Source organism: Stegostoma tigrinum, chromosome 15, assembly GCF_030684315.1.
Source record: "Stegostoma tigrinum isolate sSteTig4 chromosome 15, sSteTig4.hap1, whole genome shotgun sequence".
Lineage (NCBI taxonomy): Eukaryota > Metazoa > Chordata > Chondrichthyes > Orectolobiformes > Stegostomatidae > Stegostoma > Stegostoma tigrinum.
The window spans coordinates 41,351,464-41,374,947 of record NC_081368.1 but is presented as its reverse complement, the minus strand read 5'-3'; the positions used below and the strand labels follow the sequence as shown (position 1 = coordinate 41,374,947).

Here is a 23,484-nt window from a genome sequence, read left to right as displayed (position 1 = left end):
TGCTGGAACGAAAACCAAATAAAAAATAGACATGGTGAGCATGGGTGGTGAGTTAGGGGAATCAAAATAGAGGGAAAAATTCATGGTCTGACTTTGTTGAACTTAAAGTTGTGTCCTAAATGCATGAATGTGCCTTAACTTTGTGTTAGGCTTCATTCTGCTGAACACTGCAACAGACCTGAGAGAGAAATGTTAGCATGAATGGTACATTAAAATGGCACTGGAAGGTCAAGGCATTTTTTGTTTTGAGTTTCTGAAAAATCAGAGTTACGCTTGTGGACTGAGTGAAGGTGTTCCACAAAGCAGTCACCGGTCTGTATTGGACTCCCAAGTATAGAGAAGACTACAATGAGAACAGCAAATGCAATAGAATAGATTGAAAGATGTACGATTAAATCACTGAGGTCTTGAAGAATGAGGAGGGAGGATGTGAAAGGGTAAACGTTACACTTGATGCAATTGTATGAGAAGATACCATGGGCAATACTTCCCTATTTTTCTTTCGGTGCACTGAACATGTCCACTTAGTCTACTACCTTCCAGTCACTTGCCATTTTAATACACAAGCTTGCTCTGTTAATACTCAGGAAGAGGGTAATTCGAATGTTTTTTAAATTATCTTGTTCAAATGATCACTTTGCTGGGCTAACAACATGGTTATCATTAATCACATGATGCCGGTTGACCCCAATTTCTGGAAAGTTCTTATCTGTAGTTACAAGGAGACAAAAGCTTTCATTATCCTCCTGGAATGTCACAGACCTTGCATTGTATAGACATTTCAGCCAAGCCAATACATAGAAAACATAGATATTTACACCAGCCAGCCTCAGAACAAATAAAATAAATTGAAACACATTGTGTTAGAGATGGTGATAACAACGAGACAACATAATAGGTTTTGATGATGATTTTTTATATCAAATCCACATTGTTAACCAAAGTGGCTCAACATGACATGCCAGTCCTCATCGAAAATGCTGGGTTTTAAACAGCTTTAATTACACATCTTTGACTTCTTTCATCAATCTGATTGTAACACCAGAACAGAGCATATCATAAACAGGTCAAATCTTAGCTACTGTCTGCCTCTGATCTCAGTCATTCTTAAAGGCCTGATTTCTGAATGGAACTCTTTTGTTTTCACCTGCAAAGTGAACCACTTCCCAGTTTACAACAATTGCATCTTCACCTGCAGTTTGACTACATCTGAGCTCCAGGAACTTCTGCACACAGCCAAGTAAAACTAATAAAATTTCTGGCTGCTATTTCACATACATTAATGCCAGCATCTTTGATTTTAAATAATTTGTAACTTCTTTCCTTTCTCTTGCTTTCATCTTTGGACACGAGTTTATGTGAATACCTGTTGCAAATGGTTCAAGTATTCATCAACCCACTTTGTTTTAACGTTAAAAAAATTGATGTGAACTCTTTTTAAACTGGATTTGGTGAACAAGGTTTGGGAAAAGCACAGCATCACCTATTTTTAAATGGGAAAAGAAAATAAGAAAGGAAATTAAAAACCCGTATCTATTATGGACATGACATAAAAGAATAGTAAAATAATTAAAATCACTCCTTCCTCTTTTCTGCGGCACACTCATGCTCACATTTCTCTCCGAAGTCTGATATAATGCTTCAGTCAAGTCCAATGCAAACTGTAAGAACAGCACATCATTTTCTGTTTGGACACTTTACAGCCTCTGTACTGAACATTAAGTTCAACAGCTTCAATCCTTGGAATCTGTTCTCCATATTGCTTCCCTTGTCTTTACCCCCTCCCATCCTCCAGCAGTGTCTTGTTTCTTTGTTGTTTTGTTCCACTTCTCCTGACCATTTTATCTACAAAGGAAAACACATTATTTTGCCACCTCTCTCCTCAGTTCCAAAGAAGAGTCATATTGGACTCAAAATATTAACTCCATACATGCTGCCAGACCTTCTGAATTTCACCAGTACTTTGTTCTTATTTCAGATTTCCATCATTCACAATATTTTACTTTTGCTTTAAAAATGGTGTTTATTTTACTTTGCAATCAATTGTAATATTAAAACTCAAGCCTATTCATTTTTGATTGCTTCTGGTCTTAATGACGTTGAGCTCACAAAACCCAATGATATCCTTTGCAGTTGGTTTTGCTAATTATGTTAGTGCTGTAAATAAGCCATAAAGAATCACTTTTGTGTTTGCAAGTGGGCAAATTATCTGTTGGCAACAACATGGGTCAAAAGTTGTAATGAGCAGCAAGAAGAACAGGGAATGGATTTTTTGAATTCTATCTAAACACTCTCTGCACCCACCCAAATAACATTCCAGAAAGACTAAGAATGTCATTTTATTTTCATGTCCCAAGACATGAGAGAAAGGAAGACTTTACAAACAAAGCAGTTAAGATGTTCCCAATGGTGGGTGTGTCCAGAACCGGGGGTCACAGTATGAGGATTCAGAGTAGACGATTTAGGACGGAGATGAGGAGACATTTCTTCACCAGAAGAGTGCTGAGCCTGTGGAATTCATTACCATTAGAAGTAACTGATGCCAAAACATTGAATGTATTCAAGAGGTGACTTGGGGAAAATGGGATCAAAGGTTATTTGGAGAAAGCAGGATTAGGCTATTGAGTTGAACAATCAGGCGTGATCGTGAAGAATGGCAGAGTAGAATTGAAGGGCCGAATGGCCTCCTACTGCTCCTGTCTTCTGTGTTTCTGTATATTAGCTCTGTATTTTTTATTCCTTTGTACTGATTTGCTGTGAACAGCCCTAAGCATGTCCTCACAATCGTGCTCCGCCAACGATGGAAAGCGACAATTTTCAAAATACATGAACGGAATAATATGAAGGCACAAAGTCTTGGTATACAAAAACTTGTGTTTTTGTTCACACCACTCCATTGTTGCCCCTGTAGAAAAAAGTTGCTTGCCATTTTTTAGATCCTATTTCTTTATTTCTTCACCTATGACGAATGCAAAACTTCAGTATTTTTCTTGTTAAATCTTTTAGGAAGGAATGGGGCCTAGAGATGTTCTTACCATCATCTCTTCTGCTGTACATAAAAGAAAAGCACAAACGGAAAATCCTTGCGCATCATCTCAAAGCAACTCAAGCCCCAGGTCCTTCAGGCAAAAAGGTAAAACAAATAAAAGCTATACCTTAGCAGGATTCTCAAAAGAAGACAATATGTTATGTTAGCTTTATTGGATGTTTGCATTCAAAATCAAAGGGTCTACCCAGGATTCCTGTGTGGCAGGAGAATAGGTGTGCAATGGATGCATAGAAATGCTAACTTGGGAGAGCAGACTGGGCAAAAGTTTCTCTCTGAATTGCTGTTCAATCAACTATGTCTTCTACATCGACTGAGTGGAAGTACTTTGGTCCATTGTGACTTGACTTGCCATCTTTACTCAACAAAAATCTATCATGCCCAACTTTGAATGTGTTATTTAGAGTAGATTAGATTTCCTGCAGTGTGGAAACAGGCCCTTCAGCCCAACAAGTCCACACCGCCCCTTGGAGCAACCCACCCAGACCCATCCCCCTATAACCCACACACCCCTGAACACTACGGGCAATTTAGCATAGCCAGTCCACCTAACCTGCACATCTTTGGGGACTGTGGGAGGAAACTGGAGCACCCAGAGGAAACCCACGCAGACACGGTGAGAATGTGCAAACTCCACACAGACAGTTACCGGAGGCTGGAATCGAGCCCAGGTCCCTGGCGCTGTGAGGCTTCAGTGCTAACCACTGAGCCACTGTGCCACCCTATTAATTGACCCGAAACCAAAGATAGCTTTGTATTTTGCATTTTGATTTCATTCCCAATTGATTTGTCTCTAACTTCCAGATTATAGACTTTTAATGTATATTCCCTGACCAGGAAGAAACAGTTTTAATGCATCGAATCTTACCAAATCCCAGCAAATATTTTGATTAGATAATCCTTCTAAATTCATGAGAATACTTCATTTCTAATGTAATGATTTACACTGCTCCATAATTCTGGAACATCTGTGCTGCACCCCATACAATGGCACATCTTCTTTCCTAAGAATCAGCAGCAAAAATTGGATATTTTAATTCTAATGAGAATTAGTCAAATTTAGATACTGTGTGTTGATAAAGCCCACTCGTGCTGACAAACATATGGCAGAAAATAGTTAATCAAAACCAAAAGAACTGCAGATGCTGTAAATCAGGAACAAAAACAAAGTTGCTGGAAAATCTCAGCAGATCTGGCAGCATCTTTGAAGGAGAAAACAGAGTTAATGTTTTGGGTCTGAAGTTCTGAGGAAGGATCACCGGACTCAAAACGTTAACTCTGTCTTCTCCTTCACAGATGCTGCCAGACCTGCTGTGCTTTTCCAGCAACTTTGTTTTTGTGACCGAAAATAGATGTCCATCATGCAGTAAGGCTGCCTTACATAATTAACTGTGTAAAATTTAATGGACTCCTACTTTAATGTGTATCCGGTTCCAGAGTGAGATATACGGATAAAATTTAATTTTGTTGTCAAGGGTCTCAGCAACTGGAAAATTTGGTGTTGCCTCCAATGTGAAACCCCACTATATTAAATGACATTTTGTCATTTTTATCCAGAACTAAAGACCATGTGAGTGGGAATGCTACCCACTTAAGAGGTCCTACCCAATCAGTCCTTAACTTCATGCAGTGCCATCAGGAAGGGAATGGTAGCTGCTGGTCAAATGGCTATCAGCCACCAGAATCAGGACTCATGCGAGACTGTTTATTGAATGGGGTTGTGGGGTTGAACAAAGGCAAGGGGGAGACAGAGGTTGATGGTTACATTCCCTCTAATTTTTGCTGCCTCCAAAATCTGTGTGCGGCAGTGACTCCAGAACCAGATGTCAATTTGTCTTTGCGTACAGAGAACCTCTAAGTGGCAGTGCGGCCATGCAGCTTAATGAGGTCATTATTTGAAGGTGAGAGCAAAGGGGTGACTCCCCACAGTACATTCCTTTCTCAATGCTGGGGATTTGTTCATTTATAACTAGTATCTTTGAATCATTGTCTTTCTTAACTGCTCCCAATTAATGTTGGCAGCAAAAACGTATTTACTTGTTTAGAGGAGATAATGGGAACAGCAGATGCTGGAGAATCCAAGATAACAAAGTGTGGAGCAGGATGAACACTGCAGGCCAAGCAGCATCTCAGGAGCACAAAAGCTGACGTTTCGGGCCTAGACATCTGATGAAGGGTCTAGGCCCAAAATGTCAGCTTTTGTGCTCCTGAGATGCTGCTTGGCCTGCTGCGTTCATCCAGCTCCACATTTTGTTATCTTTACTTGTTTATAGCTTGTTTCCCAGCAGCTTTACACATATTGTAACAGCTTTTGTTTAGTGGCAGTAGACTCCTGCCTCCGACTTAAAAGATTTGTGTTCCAGCACCAATCTGATGCTGAGTTGGTCATTGAACAAACATTTTTCGGTGGTGCAGTGGCTCAGCGGTTAGCACTGCATCAGGGCCACGGGTTCAACTCCAGTCTTGGACAACTGTCTGTGTAGAGTTTGCACATTCTCCCCATATATGCATAAGTTTCCTCCAAGTGCTCCATTATCATCTCGCAGTCTAAAGATATGCAGGGTAGATGAATAGGCTGTGCTAAATTGCTCATAGTGTGCAGGCTAGGTGGATTAGCCAGAGTAAATGTGGGGTTACGTTGCTGGTGGGAGAATCTGAGCGGGATACTCGTGAGGGGGGATTCAGTGCAGACTCAAAAGGCCAAATAGCCTCTTTCTGCATTTGTAGGCATTCTATAATTTCAGTGCAGTTTGGAGGGATTGCTGTGTTTAGGAGACGCTGTTTTGGATGAGGAGCTAAATTGAGATTCTGCTTTCTATCTCTTAGATCAATCTAAGTCTGAAGTAAAGCAGGAAAGTTCTCCTGGTTTCCTGGCAGTATTTAGAAGCCAACATCAGCAAAAAAGATAATCTAGTCATCTGTCCAGATTGTGTCTATCATACTTGTGACCTTGCCGTGAGCATTTCAGTATTAAGTATGTCACTGAGTGCGTGTTGCCACTTTAAGAGATACAGGTCAGGTGACCCAGAGGAGAGAGCTTGGGACTGATCGTGGAGCTGACAGGATGCACAACAAAATATTCAAGTTTAACCTCCATCCACCTCATGTGTTGTGGTTCACTACAACCAGAAATAGAACAACTGGCAACGAGGACTCGATTCGGGCCGCAAACTGTATGAGGGGAGAAAGGATGTTGCCAGACTCTGAAAATAGCGCAGAATTCTGGAGGTGACGTTAAGGGAAGCAGTCATGAGGGGTCTCGGGCTGCAGGTGATATTGGTGAAGAACAGTATGGGAGCAGGCCGAGAGTGGTGGTTATGAGGGGTCCAGGGTAGCAGCTGAAGGCTGACACAGTCGGTGAGCGGGCAGCTAGCTCAAAGAACATTCACCCAGGGGAGAGATAATGGGAACTGCAGACGCTGGAGAATTCCAAGATAACAAAATGTGAGGCTGGATGAACACAGCAGGCCAAGCAGCATCTCAGGAGCACAAAAGCTGACGTTTCGGGCCTAGAACCTTCATCAGAGAGGGGGATGGGGTGAGGGTTCTGAAATAAATAGGGAGAGAGGGGGAGGCGGACCGAAGATGGAGAGTAAAGAAGATAGGTGGAGAGAGTGTAGGTGGGGAGGTAGGGAGGGGATAGGTCAGTCCAGGGAAGACAGACAGGTCAAGGAGGTGGGATGAGGTTAGTAGGTAGATGGGGGTGCGGCTTGGGGTGGGAGGAAGGGATGGGTGAGAGGAAGAACAGGTTAGGGAGGCAGAGACAGGCTGGGCTGGTTTTGGGATGCAGTGGTTGGGGGGAAAGAGCTGGGCTGGTTGTGTGGTGCAGTGGGACAAACTGGGCTGGTTTGGGGATGCAGTTGGGGAAGGGGAGATTTTGAAACTGGTGAAGTCCACATTGATACCATTAGGCTGCAGGGTTCCCAGGCGGAATATGAGTTGCTGTTCCTGCAACCTTCGGGTGGCATCATTGTGGCACTGCAGGAGGCCCATGATGGACATGTCATCTAAAGAATGGGAGGGGGAGTGGAAATGGTTTGCGACTGGGAAGTGCAGTTGTTTGTTGCGAACTGAGCGGAGGTGTTCTGCAAAGCGGTCTCCAAGCCTCCGCTTGGTTTCCCCAATGTAGAGGAAGCCACACCGGGTACAGTGGATGCAGTATACCACATTGGTAGATGTGCAGGTGAACCTCTGCTTAATGTGGAATGTCATCTTGGGGCCTGGGATAGGGGTGAGAGAGGAAGTGTGGGGGCAAGTGTAGCATTTCCTGCGGTTGCAGGGGAACGTGACGGGTGTGTTGGGGTTACACCACCCTACCAAACTCCGGATACAACGCATCATCCTCCGACACTTCCGCCATTTACAATCCGACCCCACCACCCAAGACATTTTTCTGTCCCCACCCCTGTCTGCTTTCCAGAGAGACCACTCTCTCCGTGACTCCCTTGTTTGCTCCACACTGCCCTCCAACCCCACCACACCCGGCACCTTCCCCTGCAACCGCAGGAAATGCTACACTTGCCCCCACACCTCCTCCCTCACCCCTATCCCAGGCCCCAAGATGACATTCCACATTAAGCAGAGGTTCACCTGCACATCTGCCAATGTGGTATACTGCGTCCACTGTACCCGTTGTGGCTGCCTCTACATTGGGGAAACCAAGCGGAGGCTTGGAGACCGCTTTGCAGAACACCTCCGCTCAGTTCGCAACAAACAACTGCACCTCCCAGTCGCAAACCATTTCCACTCCCCCTCCCATTCTTTAGATGACACGTCCATCATGGGCCTCCTGCAGTGCCACAATGATGCCACCCGAAGGTTGCAGGAACAACAACTCATATTCCGCATGGGAACCCTGCAGCCTAATGGTATCAATGTGGACTTCACCAGTTTCAAAATCTCCCCTTCCCCAACTGCATCCCTAAACCAGACCAGTTCGTCCCCTTCCCCCACTGCACCACACAACCAGCCCAGCTCTTCCCACCCACCCACTGCATCCCAAAACCACTCCAACCTGTCTCTGCCTCCCTAACCTGTTCTTCCTCTCACCCATCCCTTCCTCCCACCCCAAGCCGCACCCCCATCTACCTACTAACCTCATCCCACCTCCTTGACCTGTCCGTCTTCCCTGGACTGACCTATCCCCTCCCTACCTCCCCACCTATACTCTCCTCTCCACCTATCTTCTTTACTCTCCATCTTCGGTCCGCCTCCCCCTCTGTCCCTATTTATTCCAGAGCCCTCACCCCATCCCCCTCTCTGATGAAGGTTCTAGGCCCGAAATGTCAGCTTTTGTGCTCCTGAGATGCTGCTTGGCCTGCTGTGTTCATCCAGCCTCACATTTTGTTATCTTGGAATTCACCCAGGGGACTCGGGCTGTGAGCAGCCACTAAACTCAAGTGGCAGAAAAGTTCCTGCTGGTGGGAGAACAAAATGGTGGGCCAGTTTGGAGCAGTGGAACCATTTGATGGAACCGTTTGGAGCGAAGGAAGCAATAGAATGTTGGACGCTGTATGTCAAATGTTTTGCTGTGTATTTAAAGACAAACAAGGTGGCTGAACATATAATGGTACCAGTTTTCTTCAGTACCGTTAGGAGCAAAACCTTCATGTTTCTAAGGAGTCTGGCAGAACCAGAGAAATCCACAGAGAAGACATACTAAGAATGATGTGAAGTGTTGAGAGGTACTTTGTACCAAAGCCACAGATGATCGCAAAACATTTCCATTTTGATAAACAGGTACAGCACAAAGGAGAGTCCATTGCCAAATTTGTGAACACCTTAAAGAGGTTAGTGGAATATTACAAATTCAAAGGGTTTCTCCAAGTTGCCTTGTGGGGTAGTTTGGTTTATAGCCTCTGACATGAAGCAATTCAACAGAAGCTACTAACAAGGAGAGGCCTAGACTTCAAGGCAGCTTTCAAAATTGCTACCTTGATGGAGTTTGCCACCAGCAAAACCACACAGTTGAGTGACAACACCCAGGTACAAAAGCTCAGGGAATCTCAGCAGAGCACAGTACCAAATGTAGAATGTCACTGATATGGCAGGAGAGGCCACTAGGAGACAATGTTTTGGACACGAGAAGCCCAGTGCCACAGGAGTAAGCAAGTGGACCATATTGCCCGAAATTGCTGGGTCCAACTCAAACAGGAGAAAGGATGTCTAAAGGAGACAAGTGAGAGGACAAGACGTAAGGCACATGCCAACAGCTAGAGAGTGGACTGGGGGTCAGCTGGGTCTGTGGGAGAAGCAGAAGGCCCAGTTACAGCAGAGTTTGAGTTAAACATTCTGTCGGAACAGGGTGAAGCTGATCAATTCTGGGTGCTACCCAAGTTAGAGAGGAAGACAGCGAAGACAGAAGAGACTGAGGGTGCAGCAGTGTCTCTGTTTCCCAGATCAGTACACAGGGAAAAGGTAAAGGCACTGCCATTGAGGCCTGCCAGGATTATACTGCACATACCTACATGGAACAAGTGTATACTGGTAAAAGTAAAGCTAAGAGACTGGTATGCCAAAACTGCATCTGTATGTAGTGAAAAGTGACAACCCTGCGTTATTCAGATGCTCTGGTTACAGAAATTAGTTTAATTAGGGATAGAGATAACAAAGTGTGGGGCCAAGCAGCATCTTAGGAGCACAAAAGCTGACGTTTCGGGCCTAGACCCATTGGGACATGGTTAATATGCTGGTAGTCTTAGAAATTAGTTTGGAAGAGATTTTGGACCGGTATAAGGATGCTACTAAGGGAAATGAAAGGAGTAAAAATTAAACTTCAGTTGAAGCAGGAGGCTGCTCCAAGGAGCCTGAGGGCATGTCTGTTACCATGCACCATCCGGCCTAAAGCGGAGGCCGAACTGGAATGGCTGCTGAACCTGGGAGCTTTGGGACCAGTAACCACTAGTGAATCAGCCACTCTAATTGTCCCAGTTTTAAAAAGGGATGGTGTGATGAGAATTTGTGGTGACTTTAAGACCACAGTCAACCCAGCCCTGAATGCAGATCAATACCCACTTCCACACATTGAGGACTTGTCCAGGGGAATATGACCCTTAAAAATGAATCTGTCACAGGCTTATTGGCAGATGGGAGTTGTGAAGGAATCCCAGCCTCCCCTGACAATAGTGACACACAGGACTGTGTCACTACAAGCAACTGCCTTTTGGCATCACATCAGCGCTAATCCCAGAGGGCCATGGACCCAAATGTTGAATGGATCACCAGGTGCCCAGTGTTAACTGAACCCTCCAAAGAGGATCATTTTAAAAATCTAAAAGACACCCTGAACAAGTTACAAGAACACTGCCTCAAGTAAAAAGGGAGAAATACGAGTTTTTTAAAAACTTCATAGAAAACAGGGGCCATATATTCAATGTTGAGGGACTACACAAGGCACCCAAGATCGTGGAGGCCTTCATGAAGGCCCCCACATCAGACAATGTGTCTCAACTGAGATCATTTTTGGGACTTGTAAATTACAATGGCAAGAACATGTTTGACCAGGCAACTGTGCGAAAAACTCCTGCATCTCTTTCTGAGAAAAAGGCAACTGGGGAAATGGGCCCAAGAATGTAAGGAGACTTATTAGGAGGTGAAGCAAGTTGCGCAAAGGTTGGAAGTGTTGGCTCATTTTGATCTAAAGTTGCTATGCAGTTGACATGCGATGCCTCGCTTTACGAGGTTGATGCTGTACTGTCACATATCTTGCCTAATGGAAAGGAAAGGTCCATTGAGTTCATATCGCGGTCACTCACAAAGTTAAAGGAGAAGTTTGCCCAAGTGGAAAAGGAAGGATTGGGCATCATGTCCGGTGTTAAGAAGTTCACCCTTCCCTTTACAGCGGGCACTTAGTGCTGCTGAGAGACCACAGGCAGCTAACCTCCAGTTTTGCCTGTGTACAGGAATTCCATCGATGGTGGCAGCATGCCTGTAGAAATGGGCACTGGCTCTGTTAGACTGATACAGATAGCCGGAGAAGCACAGTAATTGTCAAATTTACTACTACCGGGAGATAACGATGTTCCCAACTGGAACCTGAAAATGATCTGCCTTTCCTAGGGTACCAGTGTCAGCAAGTCAGGTGTGGAATGCCACCTGGAATGACCTGCTTTTGAGCCTAGAGGTGGAATCCCGAGAGGAAAGGATTTGTCATGGAAACTGCCCAGAATTGCATACTTACCTGTCGAAGAGGTGGGAGTTATCTATATCAGACAGGTGTTTAATATGGGGAATGAGAGTTATTATTCCTTCCCCATTAAGAGGAAAGGTGATGGAGTAAGTATACCAAGGAAACCTTGGTGTTATGCGAAGAAATAGCCAGGCGCCCTTTTTGCTGGCTGAATGTGGAGTCCCAAATTGAGGAGAAAGAGGGATCACATGAATCCTGCCCATTAGTAAGGAAGGTGCCACTGTTGTCACCCCTTCGCCCATAGGAATCACCTCAGCAGATTCACATCGATTTTGTGGGAGAAGCAGAGGGACAGATGTTACTTGTGATTGTGGATAGCCACTCCAACTGGCCCGAGGTGGCGGTCATGAAGTCAGTATCAGTAGCAGCAATGATGACAAAGGTCCACAGTTTGTGGCACAGGAGTTTGAGTACCACCTGAATAATGGGCAGTCCAGTGGCTCGGTAGTTAGTGCTGCTGCCTCACAGCACCAGGGATCAGGGGTTGATTCTACGCTGGAGCAGCTGTCTATGTGGAGTTTGCACAAACTGTCCATGTGTACGTGGGTTTCCTCCCACAGACCAAAGGTATACAGGCTAGGTAGACTGGCCATGGGAAATGCAGGGTTACAGGAATACCAGGAGGGGTGTGGGTTTGGGTGGGATGCTCTTCAGAGGTTTGGTGCCAGATGACCTGCTTCCACACTGTATGGATTCTATGATCATGGAGTCAAACGTGTGAGATCACTCTGTATCATCCTGTGGCAAACAATCAGACAGGGAGATTCATACAAACCCTGAAGCGGGCCTTACAAGGTCTCTCAAGGGGAGGGGTCACTAAGATGGCAAGTCAACACATTCCTCAGCATAAACAGGAACATGCCACACCCTTGCCACCTCGTCCTTAATGTTCAACCAGCAGTTGAAAACCATGTTTGTCTTACTGCGGGCGAAAGAGACCAGAGAGGTGGTAGAGTGAAATCAAGAAAGACAGATAGTCAGAAGAGCAGGAACCATGAGGTCAAGTGTATTCCAAAAAAGGACAGACTGTATTGGCCCAGATTTACTCATCTGGGGAGAAATGGATCCCAGCGGTAGTGGTGGCTCCAACAGGACCATTGTCATATACAGTCCATACTAGGGATGAACTGGTCTGTAGGAGACACGCGGTCCATCTTGTTGCCACACCTCACCAAGGCAGGCAAGAGGTTCCTCAGAACACCAAACCAGTCCAGATAGGATCCGTGGTATCAACTGAGCCATGTGTCTCTGAGCCAGGGCTGTTCAATCCCAGGGAGAAGACGATGGCAGTGTCACAGGACAACAATGGCCATCCAATCAGATATGTACCTGTGAAACAACTGGAGCTGCTAGAAGCACAGGTGACTATACTGGAAAATGTTCCAGAGATGAGACAGTTTCCTAGTAATCACCATTCCACCAAGAGACTGACCATGTCAATGTAGATGCAGAAGGGTCATTTTCTTTTGCCATGTTTCTTTTTGTATATATTACTGACTATATATATTAGCTACAATGCTTGTATAACAGTCATAATTGTTATATATGTGTGTGAAAGGGGCAGGGATGTTATGTATGTAGTTGGGTGAGTATTGCTGCTTTAAGAGTGTGGGTCAGGTGACCTGGAGCTGAATGCTAAAGGGTCCGTTTAAGACTGACTGTGAAGCTGAGAGGATGCACAATAAAATATTGCCTGTTCTAATTTTCCTTCAGTCTAATTTGTGGTTCTAGTGAGCCACAAACACAACAATCAGATGTTGTGTTTGCCAAATACAGTGCATCAAAAGTACATTATCAGCTATAAAATGCTCTGTGATGTTTTACGGTTGTAAAATCTGTTCTATCATTGTAATTCTTTCCTAAAGGAATGGAAAAAGAAACCACTTCCATTAAGCATAAAACATAAAGATGTCGAGAAATGATAACATGTCTCTCCCCTTAATATTGCAATAAAACACCCTCTTTGGAAGACCCCAGTCCCTGTTTTCTTCCCTGGAAACTCATTGAACAAAGAGGGAAGAGTTTTAATGCAATATATTATGACCCTAGTTGATGTTCTTATTGGTCCAGTCAGATCCCATACTGAAATCTGACTTGATTGATCATATTTCTCTCACTGAAACATAGGCACACAAGGCTGCAGATTTGGCATTAACAATAAAGTTGGAAATGAAGATAAAATAGAATAAACCAAACTATTTATATAACACACAATTAAACATTTCAACAAATATATAAAATATAATTTCATTAATTCCAAAGGAGCTCTTTCACAGTATTCATACAGAGAGAATTCCCTTTTCCATCACCCCATGGGCTTTCATTTAAATGTGGTTTAAACTCCCAACTTTGAGAATCTGATAGCCTCTTCCTCAAGCCTTCATACAAGTGAGCTTCAATTTTCTCAGCTTCAAATAACCCCTTTAGGTTTTTAACCAAACACTTCTGGCCTGGACCAGAGATAATGGGAACTGTAGATGCTGGAAAATCCAAGATAACAAAGTGTGGGGCTGGATGAACACAGCAGGTCAAGCATAAAATTTAGGAGCACACTTCTGGTCTGGATATTTTTCAAAACTCCTTACACTGAAGTAACCAATTTTTAACAATTCTAAGCAATATTGCCCTTGCTTAGAAGCATTGCTTCACACACCCAACTCAGCCAAGCACACTGTAAAACTGCCCAAACTGAAATGTTATAATAATCTCGTGCTTTTAAACAATGGGTGGCCCCCAATCAAAAAGATATCAATCCCTGACCTTCTAAACTAACATCTACTGCAATAAGCTGAGAATTAGGTCCAGACCATTCAGGTGAGATTTTTAGAAGTACTTCTACACAGAAAGGGTGGCAGAATTTGGAACTCATTTTCACAATTGGCAGTGGATGTTAGATCAGTTGCTAATTTTAAATGAGATAGATATATTTTTATTACCCAAAGATATTAAGGCATATGGGACAAATGGTATATGGAGTTAGATCACATGTCAGCCATGATTTCATTAAATGATGTAAAAAGATTCAGCGGCTGAATGGTCTAGTTCCTACATTCCTGTAGTCGTTTATTCTGTTCACTCCTAAAGTTGTCCCAATGTAAATAAACATCCATTTCTCTCCAGGAAGCCTTCCCCTTCATCTGTGTTTTTGTTTAAAGAATCACTATGGCTACAAAAATACTTAAAAGTTACTCATGAACCCTTCATACACACAAAACCCATATATCACAAATTCAAATTCAAACTCGGAGCTAAATAACTTAGATATGTGTGTGTGTTTATCATTCATTCATCTTGCATCACAAACAGGTCTTCAAATTGGGCGCTAGCAATCAGAAAACCATAATTAGAACTCAAGCCATGATCCAGCCACTTTAACATCACTCTACTATACTATATTTATTTTGCACTTGTCAAAAGGAGCTGTATACCAAGAGTGGCAAAGAGCCCAAGCAAAATAGGAGTTTAATTATCCAAATGTAGACTGAGAAAGTGGTAGCGCAAGGGATAGTGATGTTCCTCGGTTGTGTGCAGGAGATTTTTCTTAAACAGCTGTATGTGTCCAGTCCAGTGAGAAAGGAGGCACTGCTACTCCTGGTTCTTGAGAATGATTGGGCCATGTTAATTAAGTATCAGTGAGGGAACATTTAGTATACAATGATCAATGTGTCATATGGTTTAGGATGATGGTGGAAAGAGCACTGAAAAAACCAAAGTAAGAATAATTGATGAGGCAAGAGCTATCTTCAATGGGCCAAGACTAGAACAAGACAAGATAGACTGGAGCCAAAGATTGGTGCAAAAACCCATAGCTGAACAAGGGGATACCTTCAAAGAAGAGCTAGTTCAAGTGCAGTCAAGGTATATTCCCTCAGAAAGGAAAAAGGTAGGTCAAACAAACAGTGATAGAAATTAAGGTAAAGGTAAAAGGAAGTGAGTTTCTAGCAGGTTACAGGTAGGAAATATCATTGAAACCTGAGCTAAATATATAGCATTTAGAACAAAGAGGAAAGAAACAAATAACAGAAGCAAGGAGAGATTGGTAGCTCATTAAAAAGGAAATGGCAAAATCAATATTTGATTATAGTAGCCAAATAAATATTAGAAGGATTATAAAAGGGCAGCTAGTGGCTTAGTGGTAACATTACTGGTAACATCATCCGTGCACTGGACACACCGGATTTGATGAATAAATCTCAAATGTAAAGTTAGTCTCAGTAATGATGACCATGACAAATATCAACAATTAGGGCAAAAAAAACCCATCCTAATCGCCAGCGTACTTTAGACAGGAAAATATACTGTCTTTGAAAAGAAGTGTTTGCATCTTAACTGCTCTCAGAAATGGCCTAGGAAGCCATCCAGTTTGAGAAGAATTTGGGATGATCATCAAATGCTGACCTTGCCAGTGACACCCACATCCCATGAAATAACGGAAAAAGAGGTGTAGGGTTGATAATGGACCAGAATGAGGATTTGACATGAAAGCAGGGACATGACTGAGGTATTGTACTGTCACTTCATGACCGTTTTTACCAAGAAAACAGATGATACCCAGTCTTGATGACAGTGGAGAAAATTTCAAACACTTGATTAGAGGGAGGTTTTGGGTAAACTGTCAGTACAGGCTTGCAAACAATGATAGATTTCCTTCTTAAAAGGACATGAGTGGGTTTTGACAACAATTAATGATAATTTCATGTTCATGATTACTGAAACTAGCTTTATATTCTTGATTTTTTTGACTTGAAATTTCTCCAGCTGTCAAATTGCAATTTGAACCCAATTCCTTACAGCCTCTAAAAACTGAAAGAACTGCAGATGCTGTAAATCAGGAACAAAAACAAAGTTGCTGGAAAAGCTCAACAGGTCTGGCAGCATCTGTGGAGGAAAAAACAGAGTCAACATTTGGGTCCAGTGACCCTTCCTCAGAACACCGAACCCGAAACGTTAGCTCTGTGCTTTCCTTCACAGATGCTGCCAGACCTGCTGAGCTTTTCCAGCAACTTTGTCTTTGTTCCTCACACCCTTTGCCAGAACGTCTGGATTACTACTCCAGTGATACTGCCTTTACACAACCAGATTCCACAGAGGTTAAAGGAAGTGAGAGAAGTAATTGGGAATTGTGGAAAAACTGGTCATAATTTTTCAAGATAATAAAGTGTGAAGCTGGATGAACACAGCAGGCCAAGCAGCATCTCAGGAGCACAAAAGCTGACATTTCGGGCTTTTGTGCTCCTGAGATGCTGTATGGCCTGCTGTGTTCATCCAGCTTCACACTTTATTATCTTGGATTCTCCAGTATCTGCAGTTCCCATTATCACTCATAAATTTTCAATTCTGATGATCACTGGGCTTGAAAGGTTAACTTTGTTTCTCACTCTACAGACACTGTCAACATTCTCCAGCATTTTCTACCTTTGTTTCAGATTTCCAGCATCCAAGATTCTTTGTTTTATTATAACCTTTCGGTCTTTCTTAAGATTCTGTGTTGGTGTCAGAGGACAAAAAAATCGCAAGTGTAATACCCTTGCTCAAAAAAAGCTTGTAAGAATGAGCCTCTCAACTACAAGCTACTCAGTTTAACATCTGTGGTGGAGAAGCTTCCAAAACTATAATCTAGGTTAGAATTAAAGGGTCACATGGACAAATGTGGGTTAATCAAGGAGAGCCTGAATTGAGTACTTAAGAAGAAAGTTTAATGAGCTTGCTAGGGTTTTTTGAAGGTGCTACAGAACAGGTTGATAAGGATAATACTGTTTCAGTGGTGGACATGAATTTCCAAAAGGCATTTTATTCAGGGCCACGCAGCAGACTTGTAAACAAAGTTAGACCTCATGGAACAAAACGGATAGTGACAATACAGATACAAAATTGGCTGAGTGATAGGAAATGGAGACTAATGGCTAATGCATATTTTTCAGGGTTGAAGATACATAGTGGTGTTCCCCATGGGTTGGTATTCACAACCTTACTTTTCCTGGTACATAACGATCTCAACCTTAGTGAAAAGGTGAACATTTCAAAGTTTGAGGACAATACAAAACTTGGAAGCATTGTAAGCTGTGAGAATGACAGTGTACAACTTCAAAAGGATATTCAAGTTGGTGTATAGGTACCAGATGACGTTCAGCACAGATAAGTGTGGTAAGATGATACACTTTGGAAGAAAGAACATGAGGACACAGTATGAAATATGGGTCAAATAAAAAGCTAGCAATCTGAAAAAAAAGGAAAATGCTGGAGAAACTCAGCAGGTCAGACAGCATCTGTGGACAGAGAAACAGAATTGAGATTATACACCTGATATGGCTTTTCTTCAGAATGCTGACAAAGGTCAAATTGAATTTGAAACCCTTACTCGGATTTTCTCTCCACCGATGCTGCCAGACCTCTTGGCTATCTCCGGTGCTTTCTGTTTCTATTGTGAGATAAAGAGTACTACTCTAAAAGGGAGTGTTCAAGAGCAGAGAAACTTGGGTGTATATGTACATAAGTTATTAAGGGTGGCAGATGAAGAGAGTAGTTAATAAAGTATACGGTATTCTCGGTTTTATTCAAAGGGGCATAGAGTACAAGAGCAAAGAGATTATGCTAAATTTGCATAAAACACTAGTTAGACTATGAGATAACAAGGTGTAGCGTTGGATGAACACAGCAGGCCAAGCACCATCACAGGAACAGGAAAGCTGACGTTTCGGGACCCTTCTTCAGAAAGGCCTGGCCTGCTGTGTTCCTCCAGCTCCACACTGTGTTATTTGAGATTGAGAAGGCAGTTTTAAAATAACTTGCAGAAGAAACTGACGCAGTGTGAGAAAAATCTTTTTACACAGTGAGTAGTTAGGGTCTGGAATGCCACAGTCTGGAATTCCAGTGGTGACAGGCTTAAAAAAGGCATTGAATAGCAATAGATGAATAGAAGCAATGTGCAAGGTTAATGGGAAAAGGCAAGAAATTGGAAGTTAGTCATCTTGCATATTTGAAGAACCAATGAAGACATAATGGGCTGAATAGCCTCCTTCTGCACTGCAACAGTTCAGAGATTCTGCGAGATGAATGGAAATTTCAGGAAAACACTCCACTGATCATAGTCATACCTAGTTCAAAGTGGTTACTAGTGTTCAACCATCTCAGCTGCAGGGCATTGCTGTAAGTGTACCTGAGGCTAGACAATACCCTGGCTTGGACCAACTAGTGACTGGTAACATTCCGACTGAACAAGTGCCAGGCAGTGGTCATCTCCAACATAACACAACCCAACCATCACTCTAGATATTCAAAGGCTCTAATATTTCTGCATTCCCCCATTATCAACATCCTAGAGATTACTATTGACCAAAAAATAAACAGGACCAATCACATAAATACCATGGTTACAAAATAAGGCCAGAGTCTAGGAATTCCACAATGAATAACTCACCTCCTGACTCCTCGAAACCTATCCACCATCTACAAGGCACAAGTCAAGAGTGTGGTGGAATACTTTCAACATGCTTTGAGGAGTATAGATTCAACAACACTCCAGGAGCACAACACCATCCAGGAAAAGCAACCTGCTAAATTGACAAAATACAAACTGAAAGAACTGTGGTTGCTGTAAATCAGGGGTGAAAACAAGTTGCTGGAAAAGCTCAGCAGATCTGGCAGCATCTGTGAAGAAAATGTCAGAATTAACGAAGGGTCAGTGACCCTTCCTCAGAACACTGGACCCAAAACATAAACTCTGATTTTTTCTTCACAGATGCTGCCAGACCTGCTGAGCTTTTCCATCAACTTCAATTTTTGTTCCTGCTTGATTGACACCCTATCTAACAATTTCAACATGCACTCCCATCACCACCAACACACAATGGCAGTAATGTATATCACCTGCAAGAGACATGGCAGAAATTCAACAAATTTGATGCTAGCTTCCAAATCCACAACGTCTACCATCCAAAAGGACAAGGGCTGCTGATGTATAGAAATACCACCAACTGCAAAATCCCCACTAAACCATAAACCAATCTGGCATGGAATTATTTTGTCATTGTTTTGCCATCATTGTGTCAAAATCCTGGAACTCTCTCTCTCAAAGCACAATAGATTCATCTGCACAACATGGAATGCAATGGTTCAAGAAGACAGTTCATTGCCACCATCTCCAGGGTAATTGAACATGGGCAGTAAATGCTCACGGAGGCAGTGACACCCACATTTGGAAAATAAATTGTTAAAATGTTAAATGTCTGCTATCTAATTTTGTTTAAAGATAATGCTGCATGAGGAAGAATAATCTTTTGCAAACATTTTCCTGGAGTACTTCTTTGTGAACTAAACGTGAAAACATTTTGTATTCAATTTAAGTTAGTTTGCAGAATGATTGTTATAAAGTTTAGAGATTTTTAAACTTAATATTTGTTTTAGTGTTGATAAAAAGACTCATTCCATCATAAGTGACTCTGTAAATTTCTTAGCATGGGTTTCCTTATATTGTTACATATTCTGACATGTTACAATTTCCTGAAAGCCACAATGATGTATTTTACGTTTCATACAGATCTCTGCAACCCAAGCCAAACTGCAGTACCTACGAATCCTGAATGAACTCCCATTGTATCCAGGAGGACTCTTTAACTCTGTTGTACTGGTAATGTTACCAATATGTCATCTACTTATTTGTTAATTCCTGACAGCTAGCAACATAATAGTAGAAGCCTACTCCAGTTCAGTTCTTGATAGCTCAATCTGGTTGAGCCAGCTTAGCTTTACAGAAGAAGAAGCTTGTTCAAATATTTTGCTGAGTTCTCAGTTGAAAATTTTGTAGAGCTCATGGGGCACAGATGGATGACAGTATTTCTGAATATTGTATCATGATAGGAACAGATTCAGGGGTGATTTCCCCATTGCTAAATACCCAGTCAACACTGTGGGCCTGGACCTACAAATGAATTAAGGGAAAGTCATACTACAGTGATTCATATCCAGTCACTGCAAGCCAAGCAGTCCAATGTCAATGATGGAGATGTTTGAAGACACATTAAATATTTTCGAAAAAGCACATAGTAAATATAATAATGGCCAATCACAAATTTGGTAAATTCAAGCTACATCCGTCCAGTTTGCTTTCATGCTTCAAGATGATAGTTGACAATGGTGGTTGACTTGTTTATGGACATTCAAAAGCATTTGATAAAGTGCTCCATAGTAGACTTGTTAGCTGAATTGGAGCCCCTGGGATTAAATTGCCAGTTTTAGCACAGATGCAAAACCAACTAAGTTACAAGTTTATTTTTAAAATTGTGGTGCATTACGACTGCTTTTTTGGCTTTTTACTGACCTGGACTTGTATATAGGAAGTGCAACTTAGAAGATTGCAGAAGAAACAAATCTTGGAACTGTGAGGAAAATAGTAGAAATCGTAAGAAAGGACATAGAATGGCAAAATGGAAAAATACATAGCAAATGAGGCATAAAGCAAAGAAATATGAAGCAGTGCATTTGGTACAAAAAAATTAAGGAGAGAGAAAATAAACAAAGTTGTGCAATTTTAAAGGGATTGAAGGAACACAGACCCTAGCATTCAATGAGCGTGTCTTTGAATGTGACAAGACAAGTTTATCAATGCAGTTTAACAATAACAGCAACTGATATTTATGTAGTGCCTTGAATGAAATAAAACGTCCTAAAGCATTTCACAGAATCACTTTAAATCAAGGAATGACACGTGCACACATGGACGCTAGTCAGATGGTCCAAAAGTACGATTTATAAAGAAGCTGAAAAGGGGGAAATTGAAGTAAAAGGATGGCGGGATATGCAGGTGGAATCTCAGTTTTGGGGCCTAGGCAACTAAAGGAATGGTTGTCAACGGTGAAGCAAATACACTCAGGAGAGCACAAGAAGCCAGAATTAGACAAGTGCAGATATGTTGGAGGGTTGAGGGAAAGGCAGAGATTGCATAAATAGGGAGTGGCAAAGCCACTGAGGCAAATGTTCTCCTGAAGGCTGAGTAGTCTGCTGAGAATGATGGCCTGTTTGAGGTTTGGCAGTTGTTTGAAGGCAAGAGGTAGAGGTGTAGGGATGACCTTGGAAGATGTTTGTCGTCATCGATGACAAGTTGAAGGCTGCAAAGAGCATGGCATAATTTCTCCGCTCCAGGGAAGTACTGGATGATGAATGATACTCCATCAGTTGTGTCCTGTGTCTGTCTTCTGAGGAGGTTGTTGTGGTTTTTTTTGCTGTGACACATCAGAACTGGTGATCGATGAGTTAAGCATCGTATCCTGTTCTTATGAAGGCGTCTTTCAGCATTTGTAGGTCTCTGTCACGTTACTCCTTATCTGAGAAGATCCTGTGTACACCCAGTGCTTGAAGTAGGGGGTGGCTTCTTTACCATGTTTAGGATGGAAGCTAGAGAAGTGAAGCATCGTGAGGTTATCTGTGAACTTGTGGTAGAGTGAAGCACTGAGGTGTCCAACCTTGACAGAGATGCACGTGTCCTAGAATGAGACTGATTCTGAAGAGTAGTCCATGGTAAGTATGATGGTGAGATGAAACTAGTTGATATGGTCATGTAGTCATTTCAGTAATATCTCACCATGAGTCCAAAGGAAGAAAATGTCATTGATTTATCTGGTGTATAGCATTGGTCGGAGGTTCTATTCAGCAAAAAAGTCTTGCACAAACTTGTGCGTGAAACTGTTGGCTTATTGGGATGCAAGTTCAGTCTCTATGAGTATCTCATGAGGCTAGATAAAGAACTGGTTATTGAAGATGAAGATGCTGTGATTGAGGATGAAGCAGATGAGTTGTATGATGGGGTCTGGAAATTTGCAGTTATTGGTATTGAGTACTGAGGCTGTTGCAGTGATGCCATCGATCGGGGGATGGTGGTGTAAAGTGCCAAAATGTCCATTGTGATAAGGAATGTTCCTGATTCAACTGCTCCATGGGTGCTGAGTTTCTGTAAACTCTCCAGTGCATCTTGTAGATAGTACACACTGCTGCTACTGAGCATTGGTGGTAGAGGGAGTGGATGCTTGTGGATGTGGTGCTAATCAAGCGAGCTGATTTGTCCTGGAGTATTGTTGGGGCTGCACTTAGCCAGGCAAGTGGGGGAGTATTCCATCACACTCTTGACTTATGCCTTGAAGAAGGTTGACAGCCTTTGGGAGTCAGGAGGTGAGTTACTCACTGCAGTATTCCTAGCATCTGACCTACTCTTGTAGCCATTGTATTTATGTGGCAAGTCCAGTTGAGATGCTGGTTAACAGTAACCCCAAGAGCGTTGATCCAGGGGATTCAGTGATGGTAACACCATTGAATGTCAAGGGGCAATGGTTAGAATGTCTCTTATTGGTGATGGCTGTGCCTTGAATTTGATTGGCATCAGTGTTACTTCTCACTTGTCAACCCCAGCCTGAATATTGTCCGGGTTTTGTTGCAATTTCACATGAACTGTTAAGTATCTGAGGTGTTGTGAATGGCGCTGAATATTGCGCAGTTTTCGGCAAACATCCCCGCTTCTGACCTTATGATGGAGGGAACGTCATTGATGAAGCAGCTGAAGATTGTTGGGCCTAAGACACTACACTGAGGAACTCCTGCAGAGATATCCTGGAGCTGAGATGACTGACCTGTAAAAACCACAACCATCTATGTGCCAGCTATGACTGCAACTAGCAGAGAGTCTGCCCCTTGAGATCCATTGAATCCAGTTTTACTAGGGCTTCTTAATGTCACACTCAGTTGAATGTGGCCTGGATATCAAGGGCTGTTGCTCTTACCGCACCTCAAGTTGCAAACAGACTGACCACATCTCAGACCATTACCAAGCAGAGGGATGGAGTTGACAGTGATGGAATGCAGTTTGGAGCAGAAACCAAAAACAATGACTTCCACTTTCACCATATTAAAGTGGAAGAAATATCTGCACCCACATTATTGGATATCATACAAGCTGCCTGATAATTTTGCAACAGTGGAGTTGAGAAAGGTGCAGGTGAGATACATAAGAAAATTACTACTGTAACCAAGCATATTTGATCATGACTTTATACTAAAGGCACAAAAAAAGCAAGAAAAGTGTAAAGTGCCGGCTGAACTTAGACAGAAATGTAACCAATTCTAGGCACTATACTGTAAGAAAGATATTAAGGCTTGGAAAGGCTACAGAGGAGATGTACAGGGCTGAGAGACATAAGTTATGCAGAGAGAATACATTGTGCTATTTTTTCCTTTGAGCACAGTAGATAATGCAAGATCGAAGAAA

The 23,484-nt window shown here is 42.5% G+C and overlaps 1 protein-coding gene across 1 annotated transcript in view; it reads left to right on the top strand.

Moving 5' to 3' along the window:
- Positions 1 to 23,484, top strand: part of frmpd3 (FERM and PDZ domain containing 3) — a 488,844-nt gene that overhangs the window by 407,430 nt on the left and 57,930 nt on the right. The window contains exons 12-13 of the mRNA XM_059651432.1: positions 3,007 to 3,133; positions 19,771 to 19,860. Coding sequence (XP_059507415.1) covers positions 3,007 to 3,133; positions 19,771 to 19,860 — 217 coding nt within the window. The remainder of the gene's footprint in view (positions 1 to 3,006; positions 3,134 to 19,770; positions 19,861 to 23,484) is intronic.